Genomic DNA, 27889 nt, shown 5'->3' with positions numbered 1-27889 from the left:
CAGGCTAAAAAACGAATTCTGCCATAGAAAAGATAGTTTCTACCTGCCTCTCATTTTGGTAATGAACTGATCTGGTATCAGACTGCTTGCTCATGTACTTTCAGCTGGATAAATTTCAAAACACAAATAATATAAATGCAATTTGAAAAAATGTACTATCTAAGAGGCTGATTGCAGAATTAAGTAGCCAAAATGGGCAAGGATAAGAAATCAGATGGACAACCAACAATATCTCTTCCCTGATCACTTTGTCTACATTCTTAAGCCACGTTAACTGAAGTGGATCCCACCCAGTTAATTTTTAGGTGCCTTCCTAGGAATTAGCTGGTGATTTTAAAAAATGTACAGTATTGCACATATTTTTCAATTCTTATCATACAATCATACAATAGTATGAAGGCTATTGCTTAATGCATTGTAAGCCGCCCTGAATCTTCGGAGAAGGGCGGCATATAAATCAAAATTTAAATTTAAAAAAAAATCTGATGAGAAATTAGGTTAAAATGTTTTTTCATTGAAGAAGAAATTTTCCATGATGAAATTTCCTGATGAAATTGGTATAGGAGTCTTCCCTTTAATTTTCTTATAGGTTGAATGTGGTGTGTCTCATGTTTTCTTCCGTTGCACAATAATCTTTCCAGCATTTTTAGAACCTCCCTGGTTTTCATGCTGGATTAAATCCAAACAGAAGGCAATCATGAGGAATTTTTTTCATAGAGTATTTTCAGATCTGGAGTTGGAGACAGTCAAGGAGACTGCAGAATTGCTAAGAAATGCCCTAAAAACCACCAACAAAAATTCAGATGAAGTTTTAAAGCATTCCTATTAAAAAAAAAAAAACGTCATTTCACAGTAGAGGATTTTAGAGACAGGATTTGAAGGCTCAATTTGAGGAAACATCTCCCAGGCTCAGAAGTCTCTGTTATGATTCTGATATCATTCTGCTCAGTGGTGGGTTTCAAAAATTTTACTACTGGTTCTGTGGGTGTGGCTTGGTGGGCATGGCATGGCTTGGTGGGCATGGCTTGGTGGGTGTGGCAGGGGAAGGTTACTGCAAAATCCCCAGCTGGGACTTGGGAGGCAGAGAATAGATGGGGGTGGGGCCAGTCAGAATTTTTACTACCGGTTCTCCGAACTATTCAAAATTTCCGCTACCGGTGCTCAGAACTGGTCAGAACCTGGTGAAACCCACTTCTGATTCTCTAGTTAGCTGTCTCACACTTACATTATATTTTTCTCTGATTTTTTTCAGGCAATCTTTTAACTTCCTTGTACTGATGTATTAAGTCCATTGACTTCTGTTGACCAAGTCAGTCTGACCTTAAAATCAGTTGACCTTAATTCAGTTGCTGCTAGTGAGCAAATTCTCCAATTCTTCAGAAATAATGAAGAGCATAGGACAAAAATAACACAAAGGAAGGAACAAGATCAGGAGTGACATCCTGTCATCTTGTATTAAATACCGTGATGTTCCTAGTAATATCTAGTCACCTCCAAGGACAGCATTATGCATGATGCTGCATTGGATGAACCATTATTTAGATTCAAAACATGCAGGAAGCCTCCTATTTTTACTTTTTATTGGGTAGGATATTTGGTAATACCTGAAAGCATCAGAAGAAGGGTGTAGAAGTTTTTAGGAGCCAAAATAGAACCTGGACAAAATTATACTTGATTTAATCTCATTTACTTGTAAACTTAACTAAAATGTTTAAATAAAGTTCATATGACTCCTTGCCATTTATTTAGTAATTTCTATCTACAATCACATTGAAAATAACCATCTACCATCACCTTTCTTGAGAGGTCCTGAGCACTACTTGCAGCCTTGAGATCTCATGTTTGGCATCTTATGTTAGTTCCTGATGTGAAACATAAAATGTGACATTTCTGTTCTCCATCAGTCCACTAGGATAGGTGAATTTGAACTCTTTCAACCACCTGATGTAACGGAACAAAACAAATCACGTGTGGGATAATCATGGCCTTTTGCTTTTTCCAGCACCCCTATCCAACAGAGGATGAGAAGAGGCAAATAGCAGCACAGACAAATCTCACACTGTTGCAAGTCAACAACTGGTAAGTAAAGATCATTTTTTTTCCTGAAGTGTAATAATCAAATGGAAATGTTTGTTTCCTGCCCAAAGAGAGAACTGCTTTCTTGATTAGGCTGATCACTTATGTAGTACCAAAAGTATGGATCAGTATCACAAGTGCACAGGCTTAATTAAATCTGTGTAGATCTATAAATCATGTCTATCATTAAAGAACTAAAGCATACTTCATCCTAGATCCATCTGCTGATAGGAACAGACTGTTGATGGTTCTAAGATTCATGGGATGTGCCTTCTACTGTTCTCTCTCTTTGAAATGGGCTTGGATTAGACTTTTTCATTTTAAAAAAATGTCCCTCTGTGAAGTCTGACAAATGGCCACTTGTCTTCTTGCAATGCCTTGAAAATGATGTCATATCAGATTGCTTTAAAACATTCCGGGTAACCCTTGTTTCTTTCAGAGTTTGCATTCCCTCAGAAAAGCCATGAACAGTGGGACTAAAGCGCTTGGGTGGTATCAGAAGCCAAACTGGATGGGGACACCCATTTCCTTACTGATATTTCTTTTGTTTTTCTCTTTTTATTATCCACTTCTCCTGGGAAAGAGTTGAGCCCCTTAGAGGTCTCAACAATTATTTCAATGTAATTTATTTATTGAGCTTTAAATTAGTCCAGAGGCCTCATGCAATATTTTTGAAGATATTGCCTGTATTACAACTATTTAAAAACTTCAGTCTACATTCGGGCTTTTGATCGAATATTTGTAGCTCGGGGCTGAACTGTGGGGCCCTTGGAGCCCTCCGAGCTTGGTGATTTTTTTGCAGATGTTCCATTTCCCAACTAGGTAACATCAGTAGTAAAGTGATGATGTTACCTAGTTGGGTAATGAAACATCTGCAAGAAAACCACAAAGCTCAGAGAGCACCAAGGGTCCCACAAGCTGGTTTTTGTTATAGTTTTTAAAATGTGAAGGAAAAATTCAATATCCCCCGTTAGGTCAATAAGATAAAATACCACAACTCTTTTCTTTTTTAATCTCCCTCTGTAAAAACTGGATCTCATTTTTACTGGAGGATCCATGTTTATGATCAGAACTCAAAGACATGATAAATTCCAGATCCCCCCACACAGGGGTGAAATCCAGCAGGTTCTGACAGGTTCTGGAGAACCGGTAGTGGAAATTTTGAGCAGTTCGGAGGACCAGAAGCAGAAATTTTGAGTAGTTCAGAGAACCAGCAAATACCACCTCTGGCTGGCCCCAGAGTGGTGTAGGAATGGAGATTTTGCAATATTCTTCCCTCAGGAGTGGGGTGGGAATGGAGATTTTGCAGTATCCTTCCCCTGCCATGTCCACCAAGCCACGCCCACCAAGCCATGCCCACAGAACTGGTAGTTAAAAAATTGGATTTCACCACTGCCCCCACACCGTGGCAAGTCTAGTCAGGGCAAAATTCATATATGATCGCATTGTCTATGAGATTCCAGCCCCTTTGCGTGGTTTGACAATCACAAGTAACCATACATTTCTGTCTGAACGAAAATTAATTTGAAGGCCAGGCCTGAGTATTATAGGAACCGGTACTGAATATTTTAATCCTTTGAAAAACCCTTGTATGAATCTGGTTTTTAAATGACATAGTTCCAATCTTTGCATTAATAGTGGGTAAACATGCAGAGGCTTGTGGGGTAAAGTTTCTTTCTTTACATGATTGTAAATGTTTTCTTTGTATTGGCTGATATTTCTGGCATCTGTTGGCTCACGCTGGTATTTGTGGAACATTTGCAAGACAGATTTGTTTTCTTCTGAGGAGGAAAAATCAGCTCTTTGTGGAAGGCAAATTCCTTACATTCCAGACCTATATTAATTCAATAGCACCCTCTGCTGGTTACTTATCATCAGCAACGAGCAGCATTGAATATAGGTGTTTTTTGTAACTTATAGTATATTTATATCCTGCCTTTCCTTCAAAAGCTCTAGACAATAATCAAAACATAAAAGTCCTGTGCATAGTTGGAGAAAATAATCTCATGTCAGAAAAACTCAGGAGGCCATCAAAGCTAGATGGACAAATATCTTTATAGGTAGTCCTCATTTAGTAACTGTCTTGTTTAGCAACTGTTTGCAATAATGACAGTCATAATTTACAATCAATCCTTGCATTTACAAATTTGTAAGTCTGAAAAGCAAAGGAAAGCTGTCAGATCATAAGCACAGTTGCAATTTCAACAGAGGATTTTCCTGCCTGAGCAGGGGGTTGGACTAGATTCCCTTCCAACTCTGTTATTCTATTCTATTCTAAATTTCTTCGATTTCAGAAACGGCTTCACTTAATGACCAGATTGCCAGTCCCAGTGGTGGTTGCTTAATGAGAACAACCTGCATAAACAGGAATAGGAATAATTTGATTTGGTATAAATGCTGTTATAAAAGCAGGAACAACAGGAAAGACCTTCCACAGGGTTCAAAATCTGACATTCTCCATTTGCTGTTGGGAAGAAGTATCGGATGAAATTATCTTGAAATTTAGTGTTGAGATCAGTTTAATATAAGTGTTTGTCTGTTTCTAACTCTTAAATATAAGTTTGCCAGACTGTCTTTCTTAAACAATAGCATTGATGCATTGTCTAGCTCAAGAGAATAAAGAAACCGAGAAGCCACTCAGAGTTAGCTCAAACCATGAGATGGGCAGCATATAACATTAACAAACAAATAAATAAATGCAACAATTAGCATTTTATTTTGATATGCCATCTTCTTTCTGGAAAGGTTTATCAATGCCCGGCGACGTATCTTGCAACCTATGCTTGATGCAAGCAATCCAGATCCAGCCCCAAAAGCCAAGAAAATCAAATCCCAGCACCGGCCAACCCAGAGATTCTGGCCCAACTCCATTGCAGCTGGGGTTCTGCAGCAACAAGGAGGCAACCCCGGGACTAACCCTGATGGTAAGAATCACTGGATCTATGCAACATCTGACTCTCTTTGCATTGAGGTCCATTCTCAGTCTGTTAGATGTGTTGAGGCTGTGCCAGTTGACAATACTTGGAATCACAACAACCTATCTAGAAAGTGACAGATTGGTGAACTGTAGAATAACCCTAACTTTGAACTGGACCACAACCTAGACCAGAACATCATTTAAATAATGAGACTCAGTGCAACTCAATAGAGGAAAAAACAGGTGAGCCTAGAGGGTTTCCTGCCTGAGCAGGGGGTTGGACTAGATGAACTCCAAGGTCCCTTCCAACTCTGTTATTCTATTCTATTCTATTCTATTCTATTCTATCCTATCCTATCCTATCCTATCCTATCCTATCCTATCCTATCCTATCCTATCCTATCCTATTCTATTCTATATTTTCTATTGACTGCTATCTAGTGGCTAACTATTGATGGACAATTTATTCCCCTTGATTCACTCTTAAGCATTCAGTTCACCATGTAATATCCTGGAGAAACTATTTGTCTTACACACATATTAAATTACTCAGTGTGCTTCTTGCAGCCCTAAAGTACCACTGGATGACCATTTTGTTAATCTTCTCAGTAAGGACCCTCTGATCAGCTACTAAGAATACTATCCCAGGATATGAAAAAACCAAATAGCACTTGAGCTTCTGGTTGCAGAACATAACCACATTTAGATCTGGATGGATGGGTGGGTTTGACCTGGTCATAGGCCCCTTTGCAGAAAAGAACTCTCTTTTTTTCCCCTCTAATGCTATGTACACAACTTCTTAGCTACAGTACCTGATAGTAGGCAATCAAGGGTCTCCCTCATAGGGTGGAAGAGGCAATAGATATTGCTTCACTCTGTGTATTATTTCTTTTACTGTACTTTTTAAAAAAAACATAAATCAACCTCACTGCGTTTGGGACCTCAGTGGGTTCTTGGATGCCTGGCCCAAAGTCATAGTCAACAGCAACATTTCAATGCCTATCCTATCAACTCTTTGCCTTTCCTTCTAGGCTCCATCAATATGGACAACCTCCAAACCCTCTCCTCCGATAATGCCACCATTGCTATGCAGCAAGCCATGATGGCGGGTCATGATGATTCATTAGATGGGACAGAAGATGAGGAGGAAGATGAAATAGAAGAGGAGGAAGAGGAAGAAGAAGAGGAGGAGGAGGAACTGGAAGAGGATCCTGAGGAGCTCCAGACAACTAACGTCAGCAACCTTGGCCTGGAGCACAGTGACTCGCTTGAGTAGAGGATTATAGCCAATGGTGGAACAGTCGCCGACTGTAAACTGTTGAACCTCCTTGTGAAACTCATTGGCCTGAATTGTAGAGAGCGCCCGAACATTTGATGAGCACATCCCTTTAACAATATGATTCAACAACAGTACCCTTTCTTGAATGTCCTACTTGACCTGTATAAAACTGCAGGAATGGACGTGGAAGCACACTGAACACCTGTCGAGTGTGCAAGCCGATTATTTAAGTGAAGGACACACGTTTACAAGGACATATTGTGACTAGTTTCTTCCCCACTCTCTCCCGCCTTTGTTTTTGATAACCACAACGACAAAAGTGTTTTTAGAGTAAGCTGTTTTCTGTATGACTGAATGTTTTATGGAAGTTCTAATTCAATGCCTTTTTTTGTGACATGCAGTTCAGAGGCATGGCTGTTTTCATTTTCACTGCTTTTATGAGAGATTTATAGATACAAAAAAGAAGAAAAGATCAGTGGTTTTTACAAAACAAAAAGAAAAACTAGAAGAGAATGATTTATAGAAATGTAGGTGGAAAAAAAATCAAACATTTGCAAATGGGCAGAAATTCAACGAAGGAGCAAGTGAGAGTTGAACGCCTTTTGCAAGTGGATGTCTTGTGAGTTTTGCAGATATGGAATCCATACAGACTCAGGTGAAGCCCCAAGCCATAGGTCTGTGCTTTGCAATCAATATGACAAATAGGTAACATCCTGTGATCGAAATCCCTTTTAGAGAAGAATCACGTTTGCTTTCTGAGTGGAACATTGTGACATTTTAATATCCCAAGCTGATGCCTTGGTATAGCATGTGATATTAGCTAACCAATACAGAAGGCATAATGGTGGCTTTATGCATTGGTTGAGTACAAGTAGGTTCAGGTTTCTAACATTTGCAAAGCAGGAAGGAATCAGTGGCAGAGAGAATTCCTGTATTTTCAAACAGAGATAAGCAGAACAGCTATCCAGTGGGGTGCAGGAAATCATATTTTCACAATCTTGTTTCCCAGGAATTCCTCTCCTTCCTTTATGTTGCTCTCCAGCCCACAAACACTCACATTAAAAAAAGCCTACAAAATTCAACAAGACATATTCCAGACATTTAAGGAATGGGATTTGTAATAACGTTCCCCATTAGCAATCACTGCTAATTGTAAGTTAAGCCTACAAACGGGTTGATTTCTCCATGTGGGCATTATCCCAGCAGAGTGAATTCATTGCCTACAACAGAACATGAAAAGTAGATATGGGCTCCCCCAACATTTTGCAAGCTGTGAACTATTTGGGATTTTGAAATTAAAGAAGGAACCTGCTTGAGAACAGCTACTGGTAGACATAGACAGAGTGTCAGAAGATTTCTGACACAGAAGGGGCATAACCTTTCGTGACACATTGATTTATCAGAATGCTATCTGCCACCCCCATCCTAAGAGAGATGGTGCCTACAATATCCCATTTATGTTTATCTTTGGAAGTAAGGCATCCTTCCAAACAAGACACTGAGTAGCAGCCACCCATCGTGTGCTAAGAATGCTAAAGGGCCCACAGGCTTACTTAGAAATACAAATGTTGCTGGTGGCTTCACTTTGCATCGTGCCGGTTCCTCATTTTTTTTAAAAAAAATGTAAAACAAGTCAGGTAGTGTAAGATCTTAACAGGAACCCAGGGGAGAATCAGGTGATGCTTTCCATCTGGCTGCAGACATTTAAAAAAAGATGACTATAGTATCCATCAGTACTGGGAATTGTTGACCCTGAACCTTTCTTTTTGTGGAAATGTTTTTGAGCAATTTCCACCTGCAAGCTCTACTGTAAACACTGGCCTTAAGAATGCTTTTGTGTGTGTCTAATGCAGTTTTCTCCCTTTAAAAAGCCACAAGTTCAAGAAACAGATGTTTTCATGCAGATGGACAATCCTAGAAATATCATTAGAAAAGGCTCAATTAGTTGAGTGAAGACAAACGATCACCTCCAACCACAGGTGCAGCTCTAAATATAACCCACAAAGGAATCTGTGCATGGAGCTAGGCCTTATTGCTTCTGCCACACACCAAAAAAATCCCCACATGGCTGCTGTATTTTCTTCCAGGAAGGCATGGACAATTGCCTGCCAGAGAAATGATGCTTCTAATAGGCAAAAAAAAAAAAAAAAAGGCATTGTGGCATAGTGGTTAGAATGCAGTATTGGAGGCTAACTCTGCCGACTGCCAGCAGTTTGATTCTGACCAGTTCAAGGTTGACTCATCCTTCCATCCTTCCGAGGTTGGTAAAATGAGGACCCAGATTGTTGGAGGCAATATGCTGACTCTATAAACCACTTAGAGAGGGCTGGAAAGCACTGTGGAGCACTATATACAATACATCTAAGTGCTATTTTTGTAAGCATGTCTCTGTTAAAGTTGGAACATACATCAAGGGTGTTGTTTCCTCTGGTAGATCAGACATGGAACCCTCTCAAAATGATTGAGGTTTGACCTTCATTCTGCAGCCATGAAGGCTTGGCATCTTGAGAGTAGGCTGGGCACCATTGAGACTTCTGGCAGAATCTTTGCATCATGAGATAAGGAAAAGCGAGAGAGAAACAGGGGCCAATGTCTTAATAAGGAATAAAGGCAACGTGTGTGATGAATGTTCAACATTTGCCAACTCAGCAGTTTAGGTGAAGCACTGTCTTAGGCAGACTGAAACCTCTTGCTCCATCTTTCTTCCTTCAAACATCCCCTCGGAGACAGTTTGTTGATTTCATTTTGTGCACTGTGCTCAGGAAAATGTCTCCAATGTGCAAAAATGAAAGGGAGGGAGGTCTCAACCAACCTATGAGCTACAATTTGTGGGTCTCTGACTTAAGAAATACATACTGTAACTCCATTTTCCTGACATGAATGTAATTTTCTCTCCCACAGGGTGGAGGGGAATGCTGACAATGTTTTCAACAGAGAACTAAGGCACCAATAATTTTATTTATAATCTGTGTGTTTTCAAACAATCTGATTCCTTTTTTCTGATGCTGTAATAAGTGGGGCAGAAAGTTTTGCCCTCTAGGGCTTGTCTTCCTTTAGCCAAAACTTGTCCAGTGGTTCATACACTTTCCTGTACTGCAAGCCCCACACAAATCTTGAATTTCCAAGATGAAAGTTTTGCCCATTTTACTATTCAACAACATATCCAAGTGTCAGTTCTAAGAATTCCTTTCTCTTTGCTCACAAAACACATTTACCATCTACTCCTTTTTTTAACTTTTTAAAGCAGAGGTGTCCATCCCTGGCAACTTTCAGACTTGTGGACTTCAACTCCCAGAATTCCCCAGCAAGGAGAGATGGATGGACGGATGGGGAATTTGGGAAATTGAAATCCACAGGTCTTAAAGTTACCAAGGTTGGACACCCCTGCTTTAAAAAGTTAAAAAAAGGAGTAGATTTAAATCAATCACTTTACATTAAGGGTTGAATCGACAATAATTCCTTGAGAATGTATTGGAGTATCAGTGGGCATAAACCAAGCCCCTCCTTCCATTATGGATCCTGATATGGCATGAATGTAATATGTAATTTCATAGAAAATTCATTGTAATTTAGTATTAATTCATGTCCATTTATGATAAAGTGCTACCAGATGAGGTTTTCCAGCTGTATTTCCTTCCTTTTTCCATGTTCTTATTAAAAAGGTTTAGGAATAACAAATAAGGAGAGTCTAAATCCACTGCAGCAAATTCTCTTCCTGGTGTTGTATTTCAGATGTATCTCAGCCAGATGATTGTCTCTAAAGAGGTTCTCTATCCTTAAAGGTCTCTGAAGGCATTAGCCATCTTTAATTACATTCACTTTACAGAAATGAATCTATGCAAACCTGACATTTCCTTTCCTGCTACACTGCTCTCCTTGTTATGATTGTCTTATTTATTTTTTGAATGACAACGTGCTCATAAAGTTAATCTTAACCATGGTTTGAAAGAAGACATCTACCAACCACAAATGATCATAACCACAATGAGTTGATTCTTGCAGTTAAACCTTCAGAAGTTGTGGGAGCTTCATCACTGGAGGCTTTCAAGAAGAGATTGGACTGCCATTTGTCAGAAATGGTGTAGAGTCTCCTGCTTGGGGGGTGAGGGGGTTGGACTAGATAACCTACAAGGTCCCTTCCAACTTTATTAATTTGACCTGGAAATAAAAGCTTCTCATTTTCTCCTTGCACAGCAGCCATATTAGAAGAGCAAACAGAAAAGTGTGGGTGTGTATGCCCACTCTCTTCCCAAGCTGATCCTCATCATGTTAAGCCCAGAGTAACCATGACATCTAAATGCAGCCTGTAGTCTTAAGCATAGTCTTAAATAGGAAGTTGCTTCTCGCTGGGTTTTGAGTTTAAGAGCTCCATAGACAAAGTGTAGTTACACAGATACTGCTGATGTAAATACTTTGAACCTATCCTGCTGTACACTCCTATTCTTGATATAGACTGCATCAATATTCTTTGCTCTATGTACATTCCAAAGCAGTGGTGAAATCTGAACCGGTTTACTACTGGTTCGCTGGCTGTGCATGCGCAGTGCGCACCACGCACCAAATGTGAGGTGCGCGCATGCAGTGCATGCCAAAAGTAGGCTTGCAGTAAGCAGAAAAGCGCGTGAGGGGTGATCAGCAGTGGCGCGCAATCTTTTTTTTTTTACTTTTAAAAACATTGCTTTTAAAAGTAAAAAAACAGCCTCTGACGATCGTGCTGCTCGACTAGGATCGTCAGAGGCTTTTTTTTACCTTTTAAAGGCATTTTTTTTTCTACAACCACTTCGGCCGAAGAGGTTGTAGAAAAAATGCTTTTAAAAGGCTCTGACGATCCCAGCTGAGCCTCACGATCATCAGGGGCTTTTTTTTTTTTTAACTTTTAAAAGCATTTTTTCTACAACCTCTTCAGCCGAAAAAAATGCTTTTAAAAGTAAAAAAAAAAAGCCTCTGATGATCATGCGGCTTAGCTGGGCATGGGGGGGGCAGGGATTTTTGCTACCAGTTCTCTGAACCACCCGCACCATCGCTACCAGATCAGGCGATCTGGTACGAATCCCTGTTCCAAAGACTCTTTGCCCAACTGGACTGATGAAACTGCTTGGATGAACAGCAAAACATCTTAGAGGAGCAAAAAGATTAGTCCAGTTGCAATGATTCAACCTTTGCCTGGATGATTGAGAGACTTCATCCACAACTAGCCCAATCATTACATTGTTGAGTATAGAAAAGCTCACCACTGTTTGGAGGAAACCCTTGTTCAGACCCTTAAGAACAGGCATATGCCAGCATCAAGGTTAGAGCCAGACCTAATAGCTAAAGCTACAGTCTATCTGGACAAATCACCCCAAAGAAGACACAAGCGGATAGACATTTACAGAGTAAATCAAGGAAAGACTGGTCCAAAATCAAAGATGCAGCTTCATCGGTATACAGGTAGTCCTTGGCTTATGACCCCAACTGAGCCCAAAATTTCTGTTCTTAAGTGAGAATTTGTTAAATGAGTTTTGCCCCTTTTTATGACATTTCTTCCCACAGTTGTTAAGTGAATTGCTGCCATTGATAAGCTAGTAACCTGGTGAATCTGGCTTCCCCATTGACTTTGCTTATCAAAAGGTTGCAAAAAGTGATCACATGACCCCAGGAAGCTGCAATGGTCGTAAGTATGAACCAGTTGCCAACCATCTGAATTCTGATCACATGATGATGGGGATGCAGCAAATATCGTAACTGTGAAAAACGATCATAAGTCACTTTTTTCAATGCCGTTGTGACTTTGAACAGTCACTAAATGAACTTGTAAGTCTAGGACCACCTGTACAATGCTAAAGGGAGCATTAACTGAAGCAAGGAAGGTGGTAAAAACATGTCACCGTTGTGGTCCAAAATGTGATGGGAACACAATCTTGTGTCTAGCCTGGGCTTATTTTCAGCAGCCAAATTAATCTCTAAGAAGGATGTCACTTCCTATAATGAAAAGGCCCTACCAGGTGCACTTCAGAAAGCCATAATAAAGGTCAGCCATAGCACGATGTATGCAGTACTTCATTACAGCTTTGTTTTACGATGCCATAAATTTTGTCAAATCTTTTCCTGGGGGCTGGCAGGAGAGGTAGCAAAGGCTTAGTGTACAGCTTCCTTTGGGATCTTCAGCTAGGACTCATTAAAAATTAGCCTGCTAATTTGCATATCTGCTGTTTGGAAGCCAACATGAATATGCATAGAAGCTCTTTGACTCGCCCCTTCAGAATTTTTTTTTAAAAGATGAACTAAATGGATAGGATCTTGTGCAACAACAGGCATACAGCTTCATTCGATAATACTAGAGCAGCAGGGAGACAAGGTTGGAATCAAGAAGACGATAAAATACAAATGACAAACCATCATTTTTCTCATCCCAGAAAGCTAAATAATGCAATGCAGCTTTCCCCCAAAAGAAGATACAAGTGGATAGAATTTACAGAGTAAATCAATGAAGGATTGGAATAAAATCAAAGTTGCACCTTCATCAATATACAATGTTAAAGGGAGCATTAATTGAAGCAAAGGAGGTGGCCCAAGCATGTCACTATGTCAGTGTTGTGAGCCAAACGGTGAGGGGCACACAATCTTAATGTCTACTCTGGACTTACTTTCAGCAGCAGAATTAATCTCCAAGAAGGATGTCACTTTATATAATGTGAACCTACAATGACACTTTTCTCTCTTTCTTGCTCTCTCTCTCTCTCACACACACACATACACACACACCAACCTTTCCCAACCTGGTTCTCTTCAGCATATGTCCATGCTGGCTTGAGAATCTGGTTGTCAAAGTCCAATACATTAGTGAGGCATCACTTGGAGAGGAAACACATACACACAAACTCATCTGGACATGCCAGCCTTGGGGAAATGAGAAGTTGCTCCTTGTCCAGCCAAACAGACCATGGTACCAAATAGGAACAATAGGTTCTTCACTCAGATTCCGCACAAGGTGAACAAAAGGAAGTATCTTTTTTCTCCCAGCATAGTCTGGAAGTGAAGCAGCTCCCTTGATTCCTACGCTCCAACATTTTAAGTGTTCTACAAATTAAATATTGGATTGGTTTCTCTTCTCACTGATATCTGGGAATCTATTTTCTGCATAGCGTGTGCTAAACAAAATCATCTTTTTACCCAAATCGAAATGAATTTGTTTGTAGCAGAAAGGAAACTTTTCCTCCCAGCAATAAAATTTTCGAGAAATATGACAACTTTTTAATTAAATGAAAGTTTTATTTCAGTATTCAAATTAGTCTCATAACTGCTTGGGGGAAGGGGGAAGGAGGGTACATGGAATAAAGCAATGCCCACCCTCCAAGACGGAGGTGGCAAAAGAGAGAAGAGGGGGGGAAGAGAGTGGGGGAACGCGCATCCCTTGCCTTCACTCATGCATTCAATGTTGACTATGACTAGAAACCAACAGTGAAGGATAGAATTTCACTCGTATTTAACCCCAGTTAATGCTATACATCTTAAATACACAATTCAGAAGTGTACATTATGTCATGCAGTCCTGTGATGGAATGACACCCTGGCCTGATCTCCTGTTGTCTTCATGATGCTCAGAATGTGGAGCTTAGGTAGGACAGAGAACTGGAAGAAGGGAAAGAAAGGAAATTCAGTGTATGGAATTCTTCAGTCCAATGGATTCTGGTTTTACTGCTAAGAGCATAAACTTAATAAAAATCATTAAAATGTTCTCAACGGTTCACTTCTTTAGTTGCTATGGCTGAAGACAATCACTGTTGAGGGCAGTGCATCTTCTACCTACTTTCCTTCAAATTAGTACAAGGAAATTAGATTCATCCAGACTCAATTCCCGGCTGCATTAATTCAGGCAGTGTATATTGATGAGAAAATACCAGCACCCCTTGCATATACACCAGATAGCAGACAGCGGAACTCTTTTTATTGTTGTTGAGCTCTCACAATGTCCCAATTATACTGTATGTGTGTGTGTGTGTGTGTGTTTAATCTAGTTTAACTTCAATACTCTTCATTCAAGCCTAAACTTGGGTGAAACTGTTGTTCCTGTTTCTATGAATAGCTACTTTAAGCTGTGGAACCATTTGTATTCCCTAAACTTGGTTGTTTTCCTGCAGATGTTTGATTATCCAACTAGGTAATATCATCGGTGCTAGAAGAGAATGAGGTTTGTGGAGAGGAAGGAGGACGACTGTGGGGTCCTTGGTGCTCTCATGGTTGTTTTCTTGCAGATGTTTCATTACCCAACTAAGTATCATCATCAGTGCTAGAAGGGAGTGGGTTTGCTCTCAACAGCCTAACCAGGGAGCAACCAAGAAAAAAACAATATTCCCCCCAGCACTGAGAGGGTAAGCAACAGAGAACAAACTCCACCCCCTCATGACTATTTGGGTCATGAAATCTCTGCAAGAAAACAACCAAGCTCAGAGAGGACCTCAGAGAGGACCTCAGAGAGGACTCCACAGCTCCATCTTGAATTGCAGATATTTTCTTCTCCTGGAGCTACTATAAGCACTACTAATAAACCGAGAAGGCCCAAGACCATCAAAAAAGCAAATTCAGTCCTTGAAACATGACTTCCATTGTTAAAACTTGTTCAACAAAATGTACATATTTTTAAAAAGACATACATTCATTTTATTGAATTCATGTCTATATAGGGCAGTTTAATAAAAAAAAACAGTGATCTGCAGGAACAGATCATCAGCTCAAGCATGTTTGCTTTACAAAGGCTGGAGGGAAGTTATACACCAAGGAGAAAAAGAAACTCCGCAAACTAGTTATTGCTAAGCATCCTAATATGAGGGCTAGAAAACTGAAGGACATAAGATGCAGCCCAGACTGAGAAAGACGTAAATGGTGTCATCTTTTCTTTTGGCCTCTGTAGGAAAGGCTGCATATTCAGTGCCAGATGACTCCAGTGAAAGCTTTGGATATCAATTTTAAAAAATCTAAGAAAGATTTCTGCGTTGCAGAATAATTTCTGCTGAATCAAGGAGATAAGATTAGTGGACCCATCATCTAACTCTGCAGCTGATTCTTCTGTTCCTACTCTTACCTTTTAAAATGTAGTCAGTCAGCAGTGTAGGGACTTTTTCGTTGTCTTCCTTCATGGCAAAGAGAACTGAGGAAACAAGTTGGGGCAAAAATCATTAGCGAGTCCTGTTTATGAGTTGTTTCTCTTTTTAACCTGCCTGGGCACTGAAACATCAACTATTCCCCTGCCACATTTACTCTACCTTCCACAACCAATCCTTATATGCCAAGTGAGGCAAGGAGCAAGATAGCACCCCATCAGTTCCAGATATGGAAGCAAACCAGACTTATATTCAGATCTTCTGCAACTTGCCAGTGTTCTGGACTACTTGAGACACAGGAGCTAATTTGGAGAGTCCAGAATTATGGAACCCATAGCTCTGGCTTGTATTCAATTTTATTTATTGATTAGCCCTTTGGGCCATATCAAGTGCAGAATTACAAAGACAAATCATTACAAAGGTTTGGTAAAACAAATTAAGTAAGATTGGAATAACTTGCAATTAAAATACAATTAGAATAAAATACGATCTAAAATAAAATCAGGATAAAATACAATAATTTAAAGTACCATTTAAATATAATTAAAATTATATTATAATGTCGCCCCTGCATCTACCCAATCAGTGTTAACTGCTATTAAAATTACATTGTTAGATCAAGTGGTCATTCTTACAATCTACCGCATTTTGCTGCACCAACTTTGCCCTCCTTTCCATCAACTTTACCACAAATTAATAATCCATTTTACCAACTGCAAGTTGGAACCTAACAAACAATATCGCAAAAAGTGCTCTTTAGACTTAGGGGTGCTGGTATAAAAGATCCTGCCCAGTTGATGTTCCCTCAGGTCTGAATATAGGGGGCAATCAAAAATTACGTGGGACGTTGTTTCGACTTCCCCCGTCCCACATAGACAGACCCTTTCCCTTACAGGAATACCCTTATATCTACCCCAGAGCATATTTGTTCCAAGTTGGTCCAACCTCAATTTTGTAAAGAATCTTCTCAGGACGGGAAACAAAGGCACAGCTAAATATTTTTTTATTTTGAAAATTTGTTTATTGGCTGATAACCAAGGGCAAACTTTTACTGCTGTCACCTGTGCAATATCCGATTGGGCACTTATGTCCTTAAATCTCTGTGCAATCCAATTTCGGATCTGCCTGTAGTCGTACTGCTGCCAATTTAAAGGGATACCAGAGCTAGATACCTGCTTCAGAACTCTTGATAACCAGTTATTTTTATTACTTGAGATAATCTGCTCCATTAGCGCTAATTTTGGTAACCTCCCTTCCTCCATCTCGATTATTCTCAACCAATAATAAACAGTCTTCAACAAGGCCCTAGTGCCAGTCGCATGGACTCCTGTTTCTGCCCTTACTACACATGCTGGGGTTCCAGGGGACACTGCCAAAATTCTCCTCAGGAACTTATTTTGAGGGGTTTCCAGCCCAGGCAGCTTAACTGACCCCCATATTTCTGCCCCATAGGTAAGTACTGGTTCAATTTTCGCCTGGAAGACCTTTAGCACTGGGATTAATGAAAATGGAGTTTTCTCTAAAATAAGTTTGTTTAATTGAGCCATCTGAGCCATGGCCTTCCGAGCTCCGGCTTTTACCTGCTTATTCCATTTGCCATTTGTCTGAAATACTAGCCCTAAATAGGTAAATGACTGAACTTGTTCTATTCTTCTGTCATTTAAAACCCATCTCCTCATATTTTGTTGCCTGCTAAATATCATTACCTTTGATTTCTCTATATTAATTGTCAGGCGATTTTTTATACAATATGCTGCCCCACCTCCCAAGTGACCTTCATAGCCCCACCTGTGAGGCCGACAACAAAATTATATCATCGGCATATAACAAGCAATTGACCTGTCTTGTTCCTATACTAGGCCCATGGAGTGATGTATCTTCCAGACATTTTGGGAGGTCATTTAAATATAAGTTAAAAAGTGTTGGGGCTAAAATGCAACCTTGTCTGACGCCCTTTTTTAATGGGATTGCATTTGTTACCGATCCTGACCTATTCACTCGAACTCTTACTTGGGTTTCCATGTATAACAGTCAAATTAAATATAACAATTTATCCCATAAAATTTTTCTATCAATTGTATCAAAGGCTGCCTTCAAATCTATGAATGCCACATACAGAGGTTTTTTCCAAGACTTAAACTTTGTTATTAGATGGTCCAGCACAAAACAATTATCCATAGTAGATCTTCCGCTCCTGAAACCTGACTGCTCTTCAGCTAAGATATTATTTCTCATTATCCAGTCCTCTAATTTATGAAGCAAGTGCTTAGCATAAATTTTTGCTGAAATATCGATTAGACTAATTAATCGAAAATTATCTGAGTTATCTCTAGAGCCTTTTTTATGTAAGGGGATAATTATTGATGAATGCCAACTGGCAGGAATTTGCCCTGTTCTATTGATAAAAGTAAAGAGACCCGCCAGGACGGGCGCCCACCAGGCTATGTTATCTTTAAATAACGATGCCGGGAGCGCATCCTGTCCTGGAGCTTTGTTTGTCTTCAGGGAGGAGATTAAACTCCTCACCTCTGTGATTGACACTTCTTTCCACTGCGGTAAGGCTTCATATTCCTGTATCAAGCTCGGAGAGGATATAAGCTCATCAGAGCTTTCTGCTGCTGCTGGCGTGGCCAAATGCTTCTCCCATCTTTCTGCACTAATGTTTGGGTCACTTATTAGTTTTCTATCTCTAATAATTTTTGAGACCTCCAACCAGAATAGTGTGGGTGAGGCCACCTTTGCTGCCTGTTCTAGACCAGCCCATAAATTGTCAATATACAAGGCCTTTTTTCTCTTCAGTAGCTGTTTATATTTCTGCCTTATGGTAATATACTCCTTCTGTAGTTCCATGTTTGGGCTGATTAAGTATCTCCTAAGTGATTTCCTAAGCTGTTTTTTCTTTTCCTTACAGTCATTATCAAACCATGTTGAGTAACTAGAATCAGACTGGCCCATTGGCTTGGTAGTGATGGAAAAATGCTTCAATTTATGGCATATTTCCACAAAACAAACTATAGGCTCTTGTTCACCCGTACTGTTTGAGCATATATGCGCTAAGGCTTCCATACATGGTGAAATCATGAATTCAGTCACTGCTTTGCTATCAACCCTCTTCCATGTTAATCTTCTCTCTTGGGCTATTTCTAAGTTGAGGCCTATTTGTTGGATTGTTTGATTCCTTTTCCTTAAATCTGAAGGGATTGCCAGGGACGTCACAATCGGAAGGTGATCACTTTCTGGCCTTGGTAACGTCAAGACCGAAGTTGCCCCTGCTACTAGGCTGTGAGAGACACAAAAATAATCAATAGAACTACATGCCTTGGGGCCAAAAAAAGTTATGGGGTACCTTCTGAGCTCCGAGTACTGGCCTACAATTTGGAGGTTACAGTTGTATACCATAGTTAGAAATTTCCCCCCATCTTTGTTCTTTTTCCTGTCTTGGGAGACCCATGATTGTTGGTTATGTAAATATCCCTCTGGAATTGTACCGTTTTCAATAAAACATTCCAACGAGGGACCCACACGCACATTAAAGTCTCCTGCCAAAATTAGAGGTGTTTTTGTGAATTTTTTCCATATATCTAATATTTTTACCTCTAGAGCCTCCCACAAATCCCCCATTGCTGGGTTGACATACACATTTGCAAATATCATTGACTTCCCTTCATATGCCAAATGGATTGCTTGAAAAAATAGAGGGCCATCCTCCAAGCATATCTCATTTCCCTTCCATCCTAGTTCGGCTTTTACCAAGATGCCCAATCCTCCAGAGACTCTTCCATTTTTAGCTACTCTCTTTGCTGGCAGTTGCCAAATATTAAACCCGGGGAGCTCAATTGGGGTCTCATCGCTGCTAACCCATGTCTCCTGCAAGGCAATTACATGGTACCTATTTAAAAATTTAATACAGTCATCTGTGCACCAACTTCCTCTCCATCCTGCCACATTCCAAGAGAGGAAGTGCACTCTTGAAGGACGTGGTTGCTCACTATTTCCTAGTCAGGCTTCTTGGATAATCTCTCCTACCCCTCCTCCCTCATTTACACACACACATCCATTTAATCGCCTGAGTTCAATAGAAGTCTGTTTGGGCGTCATTGCACTGCCTGTTACTTTCGGACTTGCAGGTCCATAGGCTCTATTAATCTCTGCCTCCACAGTAAATGATTTTGCATGAGGCACCACGTTTGTGTCGTTTCTTGGTATCATCTTTGCCACTAAGGGGGATTGGGGGATTCCTTCCTGGGTGCCTTCCATCTCCGATGTTTGTCCCACAACACTTTGTGTTATCAAATCTACTGTCTCTGGTACCTTGTGGTGTATAGACGTGGGCATCAGGCTTCCTGGGTTTATAGGCTGCTGACTCTCCGGAGCTGCATCGTGCCTTGAAGGGGGTAGAGCTATCGACGCTAAAGGAGCAGCAGAGGAAATAGTCTGCTTCAGCAGCTTCCTCGTCTCTTTAAGTTTTTTAAGTACTTCTTGCTGCTCCATTTGTGAAAGTGAGGAAAAAGTTTCCAAACAGGCAGAATCGAATGTCTCATCTTGTACCAAGCCAACTGAAGGACGTTTCACTTCAGCTGGGTCCAAAACCCTAACTGACATTTCCTCTGTAACGCTAAATCTCCTCCCTACCTCGGCCAGCCTGCTTTCCCTATTCAGTCCACTTTCCCAAACAGCTGTCCCATGCACTGCCACACTCTCCCTAGGGGCTCTCTGAATTAGCGGGATGACCTCACCACTAGAAAAAACTCGGGTAGGTAAAATTTGATAATAAGCCAAGAATCCTCTCATTCGCATAAGCAGGCTTGGGAAGAGCTGTTGTTTGAACTTAAAAAGAATTCTGAAATAATTATCACATTGTGGAAGATGTTCATATGCTGCCAAATCTACTGCCCCCTTGTCAACCGAATAAGCTGTGACAAAGAGGTCACTATCTGTCTTTTTGAAGACCATCTACCCACATTTATCTCAGAATTATATATATTCAATACAATCTGCTCCTTCAATAATCGCCTGTTTCACCCCCTACTCCTGTACCGTGGGATTTCAGGTCCAACCAGCTCACCATCTCTTGCTTTTTTTCCATGTTTACAGTCAATATATTGTCCGCTTGTTCTTTCCCTTGGTTGCACCATCTGGCCAGGTCGTTCTGTCTGACAGCCAGTTGAACATACCTGCGGCTTTTTCGTCTGTGCCGCAGCAATAAAATTGATCACAGAGTCCAACTTTAAACGCACCTCTACAAATTGGTCAAAAATGGCCAAGACTGTCTGAGAAGTGAGCATACTGTGTCGGCTAATGAAATCCCTTGTACTAACATTTAGCTGGTTTTCAAGTCCTGAAGCTAATTCACTATGGTTGTAAAACTCCGACTCTAAGCCCTTGTCCCGGCCTGGAGCCAATTCACCCAAAGTTGCTGAGTCATTTGTCATCAAATTACGCAGAGGGGTTTGCAAGCTTCCCAGCTGACTTCCTGATTGATTCTCCTCTGCCTGCAATTCCCACTCCAGGGTGGAATCCCCAAACAATGCCAAAACATCACAGCTAACCGGCAGGGAAAGGGGGGAGGATGCACGACCCACTGTTGAGTGCAAAGGCTGGCAAAATCCGTCAATCTTCTGTTGCTTTTGAGGATTGGTTCCACCTTCCTTACTGTTTGGAGAGCAATATGCCGTCTTTCTTTTCTTCCCCTTGGCAGAGGCCATCCAGACTCCAGTCAAACACAGCTGCAAAGGTTCTTCCCTGGGGCAAATCAGTCGCTATATGAATAAGCCACAGTCAGGATCTTAGGTTGTCTGAGCACTGGATGACTGCCATGGATAGCTGGTTTGCTTAGTAGGGAAGACTTACTTCCTCTCATTCACTAAATGCTTCACCAGCTGGAGTAAAAGCTGAGGTAAAAAGCCAGGATAAAAAGTGAACCTTTCGAATAGTAAAATTAATAGCTAAAAGTTAAAAAGTTAAAAATTAAAATTGAGAGTTAAAAATTAAAAATAAAAATAGAGAATAAAAAGTAAAAAGGGGAAATAAAGGTTAAAATTGATTTAAAAGTTAAAAGAGTATTTTAAAAGGATTTAAAAGGGATAAAAATAGAGAGTAAAAAGGAGAGCAGGCACAAAGCTGCTACTCAATCCACAGAGTTCTGATGACATTGCAGCTCTGGCTTGTAACTACAAATCATTTGGGAAATAGCCCTATTCCTACAGCATTTGGCACTTAAGATGAGTCCTTCACTTTATTGGTCCTGTTTTAAGAAGATCTGAATTTCAGAATTGCACAGAATCACACAGAAGGCCCTAAATGCCATCAAGCAAGCAGAAACATATTTTATGCATTTTAGATCAAGACAGGGATACCAAAGTTAGAAACGGCTGGCATAGAAAAAGAGGGGAAAGAGGCCAGGGCAGGTTGCCCTGTGTTTTGCACAGTTTTAGGTCTGTGTTGAATTGCAGAGCTGCCTGGTGTTAATGTGACAGTTACCAGATGTTGTTAAAGGAAAGCTATTAAAGGCCTGTGCTGTAAAGATATTCTATGATCCCATCAAGGTTCTTAGCACAATGGTTAATTTCAATCACTGGCAAAACTTAACACAGCCTTCTCTGCTCTTAGCTACAGGGAGACTGCAAACACACTTTGGGGCATGTTGGTTGGAATTCTGGAAGCAGCAGTCCCAGTAGTTTGAATTTGGTTTTTAGAATAAGACATGGGCAATGAACTCAATCCAGAAATAGGAAAGGCTACCATTTTCTTTTTTTTTTTTATTGAAAAAGTTTTACAAATACAAATTTTCCCCCTTTCCCCCCCCACTTTCCCTCTCTAGTCCTCCCTTACCCTCCCCTCCCCCCATGGCTTCCCCAGGATGAAATCCAAATCCAAATCACATTATATAATACTTTACCGCCCATCTACTCTACCCCCTGTGTAGTATACATTTCTTCCTGACATTCTAGTATTCTATCCCCTGTATACTATACATTTCTACACAACATTCAACTAAAAGTTATCTGGTACTTCCTAATTTAATATTTATTCTGCACATAATCTATCCATTTCTTCCACTCCACTCTTGGGTCCGGTCTTTTATGTATGCTGATATCTTCACCATTTCTGCGAAACTGGCCACCTTCAGAGTCCATTCTTTAATAATAAATATAACATTCCTTTTCCAATATTGAACAATCAGTAACCTAGCCTAACACCATATACCATATCAATTTTGTTTCACCCACTTTCCCGCAGGTCCACCATATATAATAATTTATAGCATCTAAACAGTCACATCAAATCCTTCTTCCAACAGTGTATTTAATGTCTTTAGTTGCCATCTGCCATCATTGAAGAGTACTTCTATATATAACCTCCCCCGAATGACTTTATATTTATATTCTGTATGATATCTTCTATAAAGTCTTTCATCTAGATTATTAATTCCATCGAGCATGTTAGGGTAACAACCAGATCAACTGCACATGCCCTTATTCCATAATCCCCATAATCCTCTTGCCTCATGGCTATTCCCTTCAACGTACAGATAATCCATCTTTCTTAAAATCTATAATAGAAAGTTCCAATTCACTCGATTACAGGCCTTCTCCACATGCTTAAACACCAGCACTGCAGGGATCTGTTTATTCTTCTCAAGATAGTCCAATAAATCTATAATTTGCCTCACATTGTCTTTCATATATCTGTCTTCTATAAATCCTGCTTAATCATGAATCAGTTCTTAAATAACTGGCAATAATCTGTTGGCTAATAATTTTGCAAAAATTTTATAATCCATATTCAGGAGAAATATTGATCTAAAATTTTCTAGTTTTGTGGAACCTGCTTCTTTTCTTGCCTTGTGCTGGCTTAGACCTCTGTTGTTGTTGTTTTTCTGGAATTTGTTTGTAGGCTGATCAAGTTATACGCTGGTCTTTAACTTTGTAGGACATCAGATCAAGATCCAAAGCCACTTCTCTTGTATTTTTAGGTAGTCCACCTATAACCTTTACAGGAAGATTCGGGAATGGTTCATCCAAAAAGCCCCCTATGGTTCCTTGTATTTCCATTGGCTCCATCTCCATCTGCTTCCACTGGACTTCAGTCTCTCGTTCAATTTGCTTTTCTTTATCACCCTCCTGTATTCCTAATACTGAAGATGTACATGGAGATGTTGGGCCAATTTTAAAAACATTAAGATAAAATTCTTCCGCTTTTTCAACAGTATTTAATCGATATTTTTCTCCTTAATACCTCAATATTATGCCAATTGGAACATCCCATCTAAATGAAATTTGTTGTTTCTTTAGTTCAGTCACAAAAAATCCAAAATCCTTTCTGTCTTTTAGCATCTTAGGCGGCAGCTCTTTATAAATCGCAATCTCCCTTCCATCCACTTGTAGGGTAGAAACAAAAGACTTTTGCAAGATGTCATTTCTTATTCTTCTATCTGTGAAGTATATCACCACATCTCTGGGCAATTGCCTTTGCCTTGCCACCCAAGAATTGACTCTGTAAATCTTGTCAATTTTGGACAAAACCTCTTCAGGGCTAACCTTTAGCATCACAGCCAAAGCATCAGCACAAATCCTTCTCAAATCTCTATTGTTTTCCTTTATCCCCCTCAGTCTTACAGCAAACTCCATAAATTTGAATTGCATCATTGTCACTTCATTTTCAATCCTTTGCATTTTATTATCCACATTGTAAATCTTATAATCAGCTTTCTTCATTTTAGACTCTACTTCTAAACTAATTTCTTCCACTTTTTTATCAATCTGGACAATTACTTCTGAGAAGCCAGTCAGAACTGTCAAAATATCTCGCTTCATCTTGTCATACTTTTCTTGAACCACCTCCTTAATTTCCTGTTGAAATTTTTCAAATTTCTGGTCCATAACTGCATCTTGTTTCATCAGAGCCACAATAATAAATTCCTTCAAGTCTTTAAAATCAATCTCCTGGCTCTGGCTCTGGGTCTGCAAGCTTAAAAACTGCTCTTGTGACTTATGAGTGGGGGAAAACCCCCCCCTACAGCTTTGTTGTCTGGCTTTGAAGCCATTCTGCCACGCAGACAAACTCTTTTTAAGAAGGAAGTCTTCTCTCCCTTTACCACCACAAAATCCTCTCAGAGTTAATCAAGTCTCTAAGGGAGAAAGAACATAAAGACACTTTGGGAAAAAAAACTTTTCCCTTCTCTTCTAGACAGCGCTGTTGTTTTAGATACTTTGTAGCGTACTGAGACAGGCAAATCCACTTTCACTTTCAGCTTTTTTCAAGCCGCTAAAGCCGGACGCCATTTTAAACTTTCACTCTTCTCTTTCTCCATTCTCAAATTCAATCACAGGGCTATTATAAATACTTGCAGTTTTGAGTTTCAGATCCAGATTTCACCCTGTTTATTTTTAATAAATCTTTTGACTTTCGCTGATTACGTTGGTCACGTCGTCTGGCTCTGCTATGTGCAGAGTTCCCCCGGAGTCCGGAGCCTCGGCGAGCTGGATAGGGAGCTTCATCCTGCTTCCTCCCCAGAAGCAAAAAAGACAATCTGGGGACTTCACAGGGGCTCTACCTGATCTCGCCGGCTCTTCTCACGTTTCCTCAAAGAAACGGAGTTTTTCGAGCCACCTCTCAGCTGTAGAGGCGGCTCTTTACGGGCGGCGGGGCTGGCGGTCTTAAAAGACCGTCTAGCGACGACAACGGCGCCAACCGGAAGCCGAAAGGCTACCATTTTCTAATGTGGAATGTTGAGCTGATTTCTTCTTCATATAGACAAAAGTGCCAATCCAGACTCTCAAACAAATTCCACCTTGGTAGACAGGCCTTAGTTGATTAAATATCTGAAAATGTGTATTTAAGTGAGGAGGGAAATAAAATTGGAGGATAAATGTTAAAAAGGAATCTCCTGTTAGGGAAGGACTATGAAACGTGAAATGAATTTAATCTGTTTTTATCCAGAATGTGGGAAAACCATACATTCAAATTGGATACTAGACACATTATTCATTAACTGTTGGTTGTAGCTTGGATACAAGGTCCAATATTTTGAGGATCTGCTTGCTCTGTGCATCTTATTCGGGAAGTTTTCTTTCAACCCAGTAACCTGATCTCATCTAAGTATATTTGCATCATGATTTGAAGCAGTGTTGCATAGTTAGTTAGACAAGGGAAAAAGAAGCCGGGGTGGAGGGGACAAATTTATCCCGGGTAACCTCTTTGCTTCTAGAAGCTCTGCTTCTAAACAGAAATTGTCATTTGTACAAAACTCACTGTGTGCACAAAATAGCCATTCATAGCTCTCTGCTCTTTTCAAAAGAAGACGGGGTTTGTTCCAGTGAGTGCAAAACACAGTTGCCATAGAAACACAAAGGGAGACAGATGATTCTCCCAGAATGCACAAAGGATCATCACAACATCTCAACCTTTTCATTTTTGTTCCACAAATCATTTAGTCAGAGTTAGGGAGGCTAAATCCCATCGCTGGCAAATTCAGATGTTTATAAAATAGCTGCTGAAGTTATTAACTAATCTATTATTCTAGGACATATTGGGTTGGTTTTTTTGCAATGATTTCTTAGCAAAATATTTTAGGAACTGCAATAAGATCTAAAACAACAACTTGCAAGCTCTAAAACAACCATTTATCTCAACCCAGACAATCTGTATGCCGCCTTATTAGCTCACACATGTGTTTTTGCACACATTCCAATGCATACACATAGAGGAGGAAAGGGAATTACATTCACTCCAACTGGCAACACTTAGATACCACTCAGAACTGTTCAGAATTTTGGATAGATTGAATGAACAGCAATGCTGGTACATCTTTCCTTAATTAGTCACACTTGGTTTCTCCTGTCATCAGAAAGAACTAAATAACAAATAGAAATTATTTCCCTGGTTTGGAATAGCCACAAATTACAGGGGTAATGATTCCTCTAAGGACCAAATATAGCCTTAAACCCCCAAAACCCATTAAAAAGATGGGCAGTTAGATTTCTCCAAAAAAAATAATGCTACAGGAATATAACCTTTACTTTTCTCCTTTGTGATTAAGGAAATGTTTTAAATTAAAGATGTTTTCAATACTCTCTCTCTCTCTCTCTCTCACACACACACACACACACACACACACACACACGGCAGATCAGGAACTTAAATTCTAACACACATAACCTGACATAGTATAAACTTACTGTTTGTAAGCATTTGCAAGTCCTCAACTGACGGAGGTGCCCCTTTCTTCTCATAGGGAATGACAGTGTTCAAATACTAAAAATAAGAAATACTGGCAGTTATAAATCTTAGCCATTCTTCCAATCAGAAGCAACCAACCTGACCTTTGCTTTGTTTCCAAAAGAGGAATGACAGACAGTTCACACAATCGATAAATAAGATAACAACATATTTTATCTACAATCTGTGTCATTACCAGTCAGAGGGTTGGGAAATGTGAATAATAAAAATAGTAAAAATAATACTGACTAGGAGCAACAATTGACTGAAGACAAGGGCCTGGGTTCCTTAATCTCAAGACTACCTTCAGTTGGTCAAGACCAATCTTCTACAAAATGGTAATGTTATTTCAACATTCTACATGGGCTGCCTTTGAAAAATATCTGGAAGTTCAGTTACTTCAAATGCAATGAACCAAATGGCTTTGTGTAGGTCTATATTTGCAAATATGTCACCTCTCTTATGGAACTGCATTGGTTGCTGATTTGCTTCCAGGCACAATTCAAGGTGCTGAATGTACATCATCTTTATAGCCCTACATGCCTTGAGGGAAGGTTATTTGAAGGAGCATCTTTTCCCAATTACATCTACTCGATCCACCAGATTGGGGAGACAGAGTATAATATGGGTACCCATCATCAAAGAGGTCCACCTAGTGGGACCAAGACAAAGGCCCTTTTCCATAGTGGTTCCATCCCAGTGGAACATTCTCCCTGCAACAACAATCACAACCTTAACCTCAGATAAACTGTATCTTCTGGGTGAAACTATTACACTCTTACCTGTTTTTCAGATGCTGAATTTCCAAACGTCTGCCGGATTCCAGTTTGCAGAATATTTGAAATTCCTTCCATACTGAACCGCTATAAAGAGGAGAAAACAGAACTCTGAGGACTTGTTCTTAGATTCTTAATTGCTACTACAAGACTGTCTAATAATTAGACACAACACATTGGGCAGAGCAAAAGGAGCAGAAGTTTGACAAAATTCATCACCATTCTGCCCCTATAGATTTTGGGTTGAAAAGTATTTGGTAGAAAATTAAACTGGAGCTCTTGATATGCATCTAAACCACAACTCTCAATTGCTCAATAACAACAGATGCTACAGGAAGTACCAACAATAAACCTTAATGGCACAACTCATGTTCTAAGGAAGAATGTATATCCAAGATCCTAGATTTACATATATACCTTATCTATATCCCAATATAAAATTAACCAGACAAATCGAGAAATTCCAATTAAAAGAAACCAGTAAATCAGTCTTCCCTAATTTGTGCCCCCCTCCAAGATGGAAACCAGAGGCAATTTCTCA

At 39.9% G+C, this 27889-nt stretch overlaps 2 protein-coding genes across 34 annotated transcripts in view; one reads left to right on the top strand and one right to left on the bottom strand.

The window, feature by feature from the left end:
* PKNOX2 (PBX/knotted 1 homeobox 2) overlaps positions 1 to 6774 on the top strand; it is a 338759-nt gene extending 331985 nt beyond the window's left edge. For all 29 annotated transcript variants that reach the window (XM_087875587.1, XM_087875603.1, XM_087875606.1 and 26 more), the window contains 3 exons: positions 2003 to 2079; positions 4822 to 5000; positions 6025 to 6774. In XM_087875587.1, coding sequence (XP_087731713.1) covers positions 2003 to 2079; positions 4822 to 5000; positions 6025 to 6269 — 501 coding nt within the window. In that variant the 3' untranslated portion in view covers positions 6270 to 6774. The remainder of the gene's footprint in view (positions 1 to 2002; positions 2080 to 4821; positions 5001 to 6024) is intronic.
* A 6728-nt stretch (positions 6775 to 13502) lies between these two features.
* The window catches only part of FEZ1 (fasciculation and elongation protein zeta 1), a 48077-nt gene continuing 33690 nt past the window's right edge, over positions 13503 to 27889 (bottom strand). For 4 of the 5 annotated variants that reach the window (XM_034436980.3, XM_087875866.1, XM_034436978.3 and 1 more), the window contains 4 exons: positions 27355 to 27435; positions 26533 to 26608; positions 15334 to 15399; positions 13503 to 13883 (listed from right to left, as the gene is read on the bottom strand). In XM_034436980.3, the coding sequence (XP_034292871.1) occupies positions 13867 to 13883; positions 15334 to 15399; positions 26533 to 26608; positions 27355 to 27435 (240 nt within the window). In that variant the 3' untranslated portion in view covers positions 13503 to 13866. Of the gene's footprint in view, positions 13884 to 15333; positions 15400 to 20417; positions 21149 to 26532; positions 26609 to 27354; positions 27436 to 27889 lie in introns of those variants that run through there. The other variant, XM_087875867.1, reaches the window with a different exon arrangement.

The sequence above is a fragment of the Pantherophis guttatus genome, chromosome 9 (genome assembly GCF_059756535.1).
Source record: "Pantherophis guttatus breed Tessera chromosome 9, ASM5975653v1, whole genome shotgun sequence".
Taxonomy (NCBI): domain Eukaryota; kingdom Metazoa; phylum Chordata; class Lepidosauria; order Squamata; family Colubridae; genus Pantherophis; species Pantherophis guttatus.
This window is presented reverse-complemented; position numbering and strand designations above follow the sequence as displayed.